General features: G+C 40.6%; 1 protein-coding gene across 1 annotated transcript in view; it reads right to left on the bottom strand.

Moving 5' to 3' along the window:
- Positions 1-7,336: 7,336 nt before the first annotated feature.
- The window catches only part of GIN1 (gypsy retrotransposon integrase 1), a 47,213-nt gene continuing 43,432 nt past the window's right edge, over positions 7,337-11,117 (bottom strand). The window contains exon 8 of the mRNA XM_006872313.1: positions 7,337-7,611. Coding sequence (XP_006872375.1) covers positions 7,337-7,611 — 275 coding nt within the window. The remainder of the gene's footprint in view (positions 7,612-11,117) is intronic.

Genomic DNA, 11,117 nt, shown 5'->3' with positions numbered 1-11,117 from the left:
GGTCCTACTTCATAGAGTTTTTGAACTTTAAATCTTTGAGGGATGAGAAAGTCTCCTCTTTCTCCTGTGGATCGGTTGGCAGGCTCAAACTGTGGGCCTTGTGGTTCTCAGTTCAGTGCTTATGTTCCGGAGCCACTGTACTCATATATCTGGAGCACTGTTGTTGTTAATTGCCATGGAGTCAATTCTAACTCATAGTGGCGCTGGATAGGGTTCCCCAGTAGCAGCTGGTGGATTTAAACTGACTTTGCGGTCCAGTGCATCGTCCAACAGCAAGCACCACACTAGGACTCCATATGGATATGGAGTGCCATCAAGTTGGTTCCGACCCATAGCGACCCTCGGTTTCCGAGAAGCAACTGGTGAGCTTGAATCATCGACCTTGCAGTTCAAACGACTTTGCAGTCTGGCACATTAACCCACAGCACCACACCAGGACTCCATATAGACATTGTTGTTGTTAAGTGCCATCGATTCGACCCATAGCGACCCTGTACAGGGTTTCCGAGGCTGTAAATCTTTACCGGAGCAAAAAATCTCATCTTTCTCCCTCCGAATAGCTGGTAGTTTCAAACTGCTGACCTTAAGGTTCGCAGCCCTATTCGTAACCACTACGTTACCAGAACTCCTTCCATATGGACATAGTCGGCATTTAATACCTATCTTTGTGTGTATGAATGAATTCTATAGCTAAAAACACAATGTTTCATCAATTTCATTGATTTTTTTTTCCTTATAGATCATAAAAAAGAATATTTTATTTGAAATTTAAAATTAATTTAAAAATAATTTTGCAAACCAAGAAATTCTCATTCACAATGTATATTTTCCTTTAGTTCAGCATCTCTACTTCTCTATCATGTTTTCTAGTCTATATAAAACCACCACCAGATGGCATATAAAACATCATAAAGACGTTCTCACATATTTTTTTGTTCAAATTACTGCTATACTTTAAGAAAACCTCCCTTTCGTGAGGACTGGAGTCTGTACTACCCCAGCTATGCTATCCCCTCCTGGTACAGTGAGGAGACTCAGGACCCAAAGACGTATCTACTTACTCCAACTCTCCCAAGGCCCTCCTGATCTGTCCTTGGAGTGTGGACAGTCAGCTGGAATGCCCAAGTCGAGAGTTCAAGAAGCACATCTGTGTGGGCAGGGTGAGACAAATAGCTTGGCTGGTGGTCTGAGACCAGTTCTACCTGCAATATCACTCAGTAATTAGCATAGGGCTTTCAAGATTTCAAGAATTCTAAATAGGTTTTTTTTTTTAGATATATTTGCCAAGATATAGTTTCTTAGCTTGATTTATAACTTTAAAAAATGTACATATTTTCACCCTTGACAGTTGGTGGTGGTTGTGGTAGTGTGCCGTGGAGTCGATTCCAACTCATAGTGACCCTGTACAGGGTTTCCAAGGCTGTAAATCTCTACAGGAGCAGAAAGCCTCATCTTTCTCCCGTGGAACAGATGGTAGTTTCGAACTGCTGACCTTGTGGCTAGCAGTCCAACTTGTAACCATTACACTAAGAGAGTTCCTTCCCTTGACAGGTAGGGCCTCACAAACACTGGAGACATGTCTTTGTGTGTGCATAAAAATGTGTGACTTCGTGTGTTTGTTAACACACATCTGTATTTGAAATCTCATTAGGATCCTGAGATTTCAGTAATAAAATTAACATTTGATTTGAAAACCTTATACTGGCTTTTTATCAGGGAGTAAAAATAACTTCTATCATAAATGACCATAATTGAATTTGCTGAAAATAAGCCACAAAATAAGCATGGGAAGCTCCTCAGATCACACAGATGGCTTTGTGGAGTGTGACTTAGCTCTACCCTGACAAAGAGGAGCAATACATTCTAGGCAAAGGTAAGTTCAGCATCTCTACTTCTCTATCGTGTTTTCTAGTCTGTATAAAAACACCACCAGGTGGCATACAAAACATCATGAAGATATTCCCACATATTTTTTGTTCAAATTATTACTATACTTTAGAAAACCTCCCTTAAAAGAGGGGACCCTTTCATCAGGACTGGGGTCTGTACTACCCCAGCTATGCTATCCAGGATGCAAAAGGCATCCAGACTGGAGTAAATAGTTATTGGGATGGTGGGAAATAGTGAGTAAAACAACTTGACATGGACAAAAACAGGTTGCTGTTGTTGTTGTTAACTGCCATCAAGTCGGCTCCGACCCATAGTGACCCTGTACAGGGTTTCCGAAAACCTTATCTTTCTCCCGCGGAGCGGCTGGTAGTTTCGAACTGCTGACGTTAAAGTTTGTAGCTCGATTAGTAACCACTATGCTACCAGAACTCCTTCTACAAGTTTCTAAATGCGGCTAAGCCAAGGATATGGCTTGAATGTCTCCATGCTGACCACAATACTGCTTCTTCCATGGGGTAAATAAAATTGTTGTTGTTAAGTGCTGTCGAGTCGGTTCTGACCCATAGTGACCCTGTATAGGAGTTTCCGAGAAGCTACTGGTGAGCTTGAACCGCCGACCTTCTGGTTCAAATGACTTTGCAGTCCGGGGCATTAACCCACAGTGCCACACCAGGACTCCCAAATTACATCTTACTTTATTCTAATTTATTAATGAGTGTGCCAGCTAGTACAGCTATCACCAATATTCTGGGTCTCTACCTTCCAGGAAAACGGCAGTGCTGTACTTAGCTCTCATACGGAATTAGATGTGGCTATGTGGAGTCCTTGTTCAAACAGCACATGGAAACACTGAATGGTTTAAAATTAAGAAAGGTGTGCCACAAGGTTGTGTTCTTTCACCATACTTATTTAACCTGTATGCTGAGCAAATAATCCAAGAAGCTGTGTTATATGAAGAAAAATGTGGAATCAGGATTGGAGGAAGACTCATTAACAACCTGCGATATGCAGACGATACAATCTTATTTGCCGAAAGTGAAGAGGACTTAAAACATTTACTGATGAAGATCAAAGCACACAGCCTTCGGTATGCATTATATCTCAATATAAAGAAAACAAAAATCCTCACCACTGGACCAATAAAAACATTCTTATCAGCAAAGATTGAAGTTGAAAAGGGCTTCATTTTTCTTGGATTAACTATCAACACTCATGGAAGCAGCAGCCAAGAAATCAAATGACATATTGCATTAGGCAAATCTGCTGCACAAGACCTTTTTAAAGTTTTGAAGAGCAAAGACGTCAACTTGAGATCTAAGGTGCGCATGACCCAAGCCATGGTATTTTCAATAACCTCATATGCATATGAAAGCTGGACAGTAAATAAGGAAGACTGTAGAAGAATTGATGCATTTGAGTTATGGTGTTGGAGAATATTGAAAGTGCCATGGGCTTCCAGAAAACCCAAAAGATCCATGTGTTGGAAGCAGTGCAGCCAGAGTGCTCCTTGGAGGCCAAGATGGCCAAACTTCATCTCTCATCCTTTGGACACATTGTCAGGAGGGACCAGTCTCTGGAGAAGGATATCATGTTTTGTAAGGTGGAAGATAAGAGAAACAGAGGAAGACCCCCAATGAGATGGATTGACCAAGTGGCACCATTGATGGACTCAAGTGTGGCAACAGTATGAGGTTGGCCCAGGATCAGGCAGTGTTTTGTTCTGCTGTGCATAAGGTCACTATGAATCGGTACTGAGTCGATGGCACCTAACAACAACAACAATGTGGAGTCCTAGTGTGGCGCTGTGGGCTAATATATCAAACAGCAAAGCTGTTTTAACTGCAAAGTTGGTGGTTCAAGGTCACCAGCTGCTCCTTGGAAACCCTATACAGGGTTGCTATGGGTTGGAATCGACTCGATGGCACTTAACAACAACAATGTGGTTAGTTTTGTGGTGGTTTTTGTTTTAACTGTGGTTTACACTCTTTTTATAACAACTTTGTTAAGTGTCATCGAGTTGGTTCCAACTCATAGCAACCCTGTATAGTGTTCCTGAGGAGCGCTGGTGAACTTGAACCACGGATCTTGCAATCTGCACATTAACTCACAGTGTGACACAAGGACTCCATTGGGATATAATTCACATTCCATACTTTCAAGTGCACAATTCAATGAATTTTGGTACATTTGTAGAATGTATTAACTGTCACAATGATCTAATTTTAGAACATTATCTCTATAAGAAACCCCAGACCTATTAGCAGTATGTGACTAGGTTCAAACCAACTCTCAAGGATAGGCCTGACGATCTGTTTATGAAAGGTCACAACCTTGAGAACCCTATGGAGCAGTTTACTATGAAACACATCAGTTATCATTAGATGGGATCCACTCAATGACAGCAGGTATGTAAGTACATTATCTACACTTCTCATGGAATTTAGCACTACCTTGTAATTTTGTTTTGTACATATCTTAAAAAGTCCATTGCCATTTAGTGGATTCTAACTCATAACAATTTAGTTGATGTTGTTAAGTGCCATCAAGTTGGTTCCAACCCATAGCGATCCTGTATAGGGTTTCCAAGGAGCTTCTGGCGAGTTTGAACTGCCAACCTTGCAGTTCAAACTGACCTAGCTGTTCAGTGCTTACCCTAAGTGCTACACCAGAGCTTTTACAGGGCAAAAAAAAAAAGCACACACAAAAAACTGGTTCATAAAGTTTCCAGGCTGAAATCTTTACCGCCACATCTTTCTCCCACAGAGTAGGTGGTGGGTTCAAATTCCAAACTTTTGGTTTGCAGTAAAACACTGTTTTACTTGGGCTTCTTTGTGCATGTCTTATATGCATTACATTCTTTTTTGACTGTAAGCCCTTATAAGGACTCAGATACACATCTATATGGTTCATCTTTTTATTTTCCCAGTGCTCTTTGCAGTGCTTTACCAGAAATATTTGTTGAACAAAGTTATGAATGTCATAGAAACTATACTTTAAAATCTTATGTCACTTATCATTGTATCCACTGGTGCTGTAGGATCAGTACTGGACTGTGAACCACACGGTTGGCAGTTCAAACTCCACAGCTGCTTCTTGGAAACCTTATATTGGGTTACTATGAAAGGAGCTCTGGTAGCGTAGTGATTATGAATCGGGCTGCGAACTGCAAGGGCAGCAGTTCAAAACTACCAGCTGCTCCGCGGGAGAAAGATGAGGCTTTCTGCTCCCGTAAAGATTTACAGCCTTGGAAACCCTGTTCAGGGTCGCTATGGGTCAGAACGGAGTCAATGGCATTTAACAACAACAACATGATGACCTAATTCAATGCTAAATGCCATTGAACCGGAACCAACTCAATGGTACTTAGCTACAATATTTTTGTTGTTACATGTTGTCGAGTCATTTCCAACCCATAGCGACCCTGTATAGTGCTTCCAAGGAGCAGCTGGCGAGCTTGAATCACTGACCTTGTGGTTCAAACAACTTCGCAGTCCAGCACATTAGCCCATAGTGATACCCACCCTTATTTATTCACCATCACATTTCACATTTATAATGGTAAAAAATCTATTTTGCACATTAACAAATGTGTTTGCTGGCAGTAACAAACACCAAGTTCCCTGATAGGGTCCCTGATAGGTGCATGTAGAAAGCAAACTCATGCTGCATAGTATTTCACCACCTGGGAAGGGAGAGGGGGCACAGTCTCCCTGAACTGTCAAGGTGTCGGGTGGAATAGAATGAGGGTCTAAGTGTGACCAGCGGGGCTGACACACTGCCCAGAAGGTCCTGGGTAGCTTCAGGGGCTGAGGCCAGGGCAATGGCAGTCAGCATCCTGAAGGTGGGCTACCCTTGGGGCCATGGAGGAATTAGGACCCTGGGATTTGGCAATAGCTCCCAGCATCGTGCTGCTGTAGGGACAGGCCAAGTTGTGATCAGGAGCACTTGGATGCCCAAGGCTCACAAGAGTTATGTCAGCTGACACCTATGCAGCCTGTTTCATTTCCTTGATGCCCTCTCTTGGGCAGGCAGGTGGGGGCAGGACAAGCTATTTGGGCTGGGGAAGGGCCAGGAGGTGAGAGGGCAGTCTAAGGTACAGTCTAAGGTCAAAAGCAGTGGCTGGGCCCGACCATCTCAGCCTCAGAGCAAGATCTGGGTTGTTGATTCTCATGGGAATATAAGGACAGAGTGGGGCATCACCATCAGCAAAGAGGTGAGGGTGGGAAGCTCAAGCAAGGAGCTGGTGGGGTGACACAGCAATCAGCATGCCCCCTTATATAGTACTTAAGACCTCCTGCCCATGGACAGAGAGCTCCTTACCCTCAACAAAGCAACCAAGAGCATTTCAGGGTCATCAAGAGGATGAGTCGGGGTCACCCATCCTGAAAATACAGTGAAGACAAGTGAAGGAGGGGACCTTAAGGTAGAGGTGGTGCTTGGGCCATCCTACTTCTGGAAAACTAGATGACTCTTCCCTGAGGCTTTGTTGGGGGCTGAGCTCTCCTGAAGTGACGTGGGAGATGGGGAAGTGGCAGCAGCAGGTGACCTCAGAAGCAGTCTAGTGCAGGGCATTCCCACAACGCTGACTTTAACTTAACAACTTTGTCTTTGGAACATAATCACATCAATAAGTGAGCGGTGGATATATTTACCTAATTTTTGAGATTGCATATAAAATTCTTATTGATGCCTTTAGCTTTAGTATATATTAATGAACAAATGCCTTTATTTGTTTCAGACCTAAATCCCAAACCTATCTAAAAAGGTGAAATTAATAGCATTTTGAAAGAGGCCATTCTAAACCAAAAAAGTACAAATCCACTGCCATTGAGTAGATTCTGGCTCATAGTGACCCTATATAATGTTTCTGAAACTGTAAATCTTTATGGGAGCAAGCAGCCTCATCTTTCTCCTATGGAATGGTCAGTACATTTGAACCACCAACTGTGTGGTTAGCAGTCCAATGCCTAGCTCATAGCACACCAGGGCTCCTGTTATTATTTTTATAAGCTCTAATGACACAGAGAGAAGTTACACTTAATTCATTACTAAGATTGATTCACTATTTATTTTTCCCCAAAAAAGGAGTTATAATTTATTTAAAAAGAGAGGAGGTATTCCAGAAAAATTAAAAAGGAAAACATAGTATAAATATCAGACAAAGACTAGAGAGTTTTTTAGCACAAATTTAATTTCCTTCCTAAGAAGCAAGTGTGCTTCCCCTGTTTTCTTTATAGAACAAGTGAATTCTATATATACTTCATATATAGACATTCAAACCTGGTCACAATTTTAGATAAATAAATAGTTATAAAATAAACATCAGAATCCAGTTATCAAGACTGTGTCAAGACACTCATTCTATACATCTTTTGACAGAGGAGCTATTAAGGTTCAAGGGCTTATACATTATAAACAAGCACTTTACACAGACTTACGTTATTTACTAACTTAAGTACTCAAGGACTTGGTTTGAAGAGTCCAATAAACTGAAAGTCTGTTTTTCAAGAGTACCATGATCTTCTATTAATGGAGAGATTTTGGCATTTCTATATTCTAGTAGTTCATGATCCCTGGTTGATGTCAGTAATTCATTATCAACTACAGCAATAGTTGCATCTTCTACCAGAATATTTGCTTGGTATGCTCCAACTGGAATTTCAGGCAACCCGATGTAATCATGATCTGCTACTACTGAACCTTGTAAGAGATAAACACTGTCTGAAAGGAGAAAACATCATTAGTTTGCTTTTCAGAATGATAATTAAACATCATTTTAAAGTGTAAAAATGTTAAAAGAGGAACAAAATCCCAAGTAATACAAACTTACTATTCAAGATTACCTTTGGAAGGTTTTCTTGTCTAATAAATAAATTACATGTGAAAGAGTAAACATAATACATAACTTAATAACTTCCGGTACCCCACTGAGGCAAGATGACACGGGTAAGGAGGGCTCCAAGGACAAAGGGGGAGATCTCACGGAGGAGGCTGTCCGGTAGCAGACTCAAAACCCCCCAATCAACATAAGACTCAGGGCATCTGCCTCCTCTACTCGTTTTTTTAAAAAATCACACCACAGAGGAATTTCTGGCATTTTGAACTTTCATCCGCCACTGAGGGTAGCGACTCCTGACCCCTGTAGAGCTTTGAGGGTGGGGCTAGAGCCAGCCCAAACGGAGAATCTCAAGTGGCCAAAAGCTGCAGGAGAGTTCTCAGCCCTAGCTTGAAATCTCAAGGCATGTAGCAGGCAGGAAAAAAAAAAAAAAAAAGTTTAACCAGGGCACAGAGAGCAACAGAAATACGGTGACTCTCGGACGTCATCAGACGCCTACCTCCTGATCGTAGCAATAATAATTACAACAAAATAGGAATAATCATGCCCAACAAGAAACAATTAACATTATCGAAGCATCTCCAAAAGCAGAAAAAGACAGCAGATACAAATGAGCTGGAGACAGACAAAGGTATTATAGAGGAGGACGAGCGGGTTCTGGATTTGCCTGAGGAGGGAATTCAGAAGAATGATACGGAAACAAATTCAAATACTCCGAAAATGGATTGAGGAAAACAAGGAAGAAGTAACCAGAATACTGCAGGAACAATCTAATAGGATTGACACAGCACTGGAAATTCAAAACTTGCAAAAGATGTCCAGATGATCAATAATAAGATATCAGAAATAGACAATAGCCTGAAAAGGGAAAGGAGCAGAATGGAAGAGATGGAAGCCAGTACTAGTGAGCTGGAAGACAAATCTGTCAGTATAGCCAAGATAAAACAGCAAACAGCTAAAAAGATAAAACAATCTGAAGACAATCTAAGATACATGTTGGATAACATGAAGAGGAATAATGTAAGAATTATTGGCATTCCGGAACAAGAAGAATCAAGGAAATCTACAGAGGAGGTAGTGGAAGAGCTTCTGGAGGAAAACTTCCCTAACATCTTGAAAGATGAGAAAATATACATTCAAGAAGCCCAACGTACCCCAGGAAGGATAGACCCCAAATGAAAATCTCCAAGACATATAATAATCAAGCTCTCCAAAACCAAAGACAAGGAAAAAATACTAAGAGCGGCCAGGGAGAAGAGAAATATAACTTATAAAGGCAAACAAATTAGATTAAGCACTGACTATTCAGAACAAACCATGCAGGCAAGAGGGCAATGGGGAGATATATACAAAACCCTGCAAGAAAAAAACTGTCAACCAAGAATCATCTATCCAACAAAACTATCAATCAAATACGATGGCACGATCAGAACATTCCAGGATAAACAGAATCTGAGGGAATTCATCAAAACCAACCCAGCACTTCAAAACATCCTAAAGGGAGTTCTAGGGATGGAGAACCAACAAGAACAGATGACAAACAGAGATTGACAGGTATGGCAACACCACCTAGGAACACAGTCAACAGTAAGCAGAGTCCAGAATGGAACAAGACTACAACAAACTCAAGGGAACCCAGAGATCGACTGAAAGATATAAACATATCAACGTCAAAGAAGGGACAAACACAGCAACAGAAGCACAGGTGGTGGAGATGCCAGGTAAATTACAGTTTGCAATGGAATATCCTAAATGAGGAGAAAAACTAGTAGCCTACAAGGTAACCCCAAAGAAAGTTAACACCCCACAACTGATAATGAACATGAATTCCCAAACAGAACAATCAAACAAAGAAGCTAGGAAGAAACCGACCAGAATCAACTCAAAAAACCAAACTCAATACAAGAAGGTAAGCAGAACCAAAGAACGAACACCACCACCAAAAAAGTAACACAATGACAGTAATCAACTCATACTTATCAATAATTACATTGAATGTCAATGGATTGAATGCACCAGTGAAGAGACAAAGAGTGGCAGAAGGGATAAAAAAACAAGATCCACAATATGCTGCCTCCAAGAGACACACCTTACACACAAAGACAAAAACAGACTAAGAGTCAAAGGATGCAAAACGATTTACCAAGTCAACAACAGATCTAAACAAGCAGGAGTTGCAATACTAATCTCCGACAAAGTAGACTTTAAGATAAAAACATGCATAAGAGACAAAGAAGGACACTATCTCATGATCAAAGGATCAATTGAGCAAGAAAACATAACCATAATAAACAATTATGAAAGAGCACCAAGATACATGAGGCAAACCTTAATGGAATTGAAGAAAGAAATAGATAAATCCACAATTATAGTAGGAGATTTCAACACACCACTCTTGAAAAGGGATAGAACAACCAGAAAGAAACTCGACAATGCCAAAGAGGAACTTAACAACACAATCAACCAACTTGACCTCAGAGATATATACTGAGCATTCTACCCAACAGCGTCACAATACACATTCTTTTCCAGTGCTCATGGAACATTCTCCAGAATTGACCATGTGTTAGGCCACAAAACAAGCCTCCATAAATTCACAACCATCAAAATTCTACAAAGCATCTTCTCAGACCACAATGCTTTAAGACTAGAAATCAACAATAAGAAGCCCAAATCAATAAAGTCGAATACATGGAAGCTGAACAACACCCTGCTAACAAGCGACTGGGTAAAAGAAGAAATTAAACATGAAATCACAAAGTTTCTAGAAACAAATGAGAATGAAAACACAACATACTAAAATCTTTGGGATACGGCAAAAGCCGTCCTGAGAGGTCAATTTATTGCAATAAATGCACACATCCAAAAAGAGGAAAGAGCCAAAATCAACACATTAACACAGCACCTTCAACAACTAGAAGCAGACCAACAGAGGGAATTTACAGTCACCAAAAGAAGAGAAATAATAAAGATAAAGACAGAAATAGATGAGATAGAAAACCGAAAAACCATAGAAAGAATCAACAAGACAAGAAGCTGGTTCTTTGAAAAGATTAATAAAATTGACAAACCATTGGCAAAACTAACTAAAGAAAAGAGGGAAAGAACACAAATCAATCGCATTAGAAACCACATAGGTGAAGTCACCACAGAACCAAACGAAATCAAAAAGATAATAACAATACCACGAAGAGCTGTACTCCAACAAATTCAAAAATTTGGACGAGATGGATACATTTCTAGAAAAACACGACCTACCTAAACTTACCCAGACTGAAGTAGAAAATCTGAACAAACCCATAACAAAAGAAGAAATTGACCAGATCATCAAGAAACACCAACAAAAGCCTAGACCCAGATAGTTTCATGGGTGAGTTCTACCAAACATTCA

This window comes from Chrysochloris asiatica, unplaced genomic scaffold (genome assembly GCF_000296735.1).
Source record: "Chrysochloris asiatica unplaced genomic scaffold, ChrAsi1.0 scaffold00193, whole genome shotgun sequence".
Taxonomy (NCBI): Eukaryota; Metazoa; Chordata; class Mammalia; order Afrosoricida; family Chrysochloridae; genus Chrysochloris; species Chrysochloris asiatica.
This window is presented reverse-complemented; position numbering and strand designations above follow the sequence as displayed.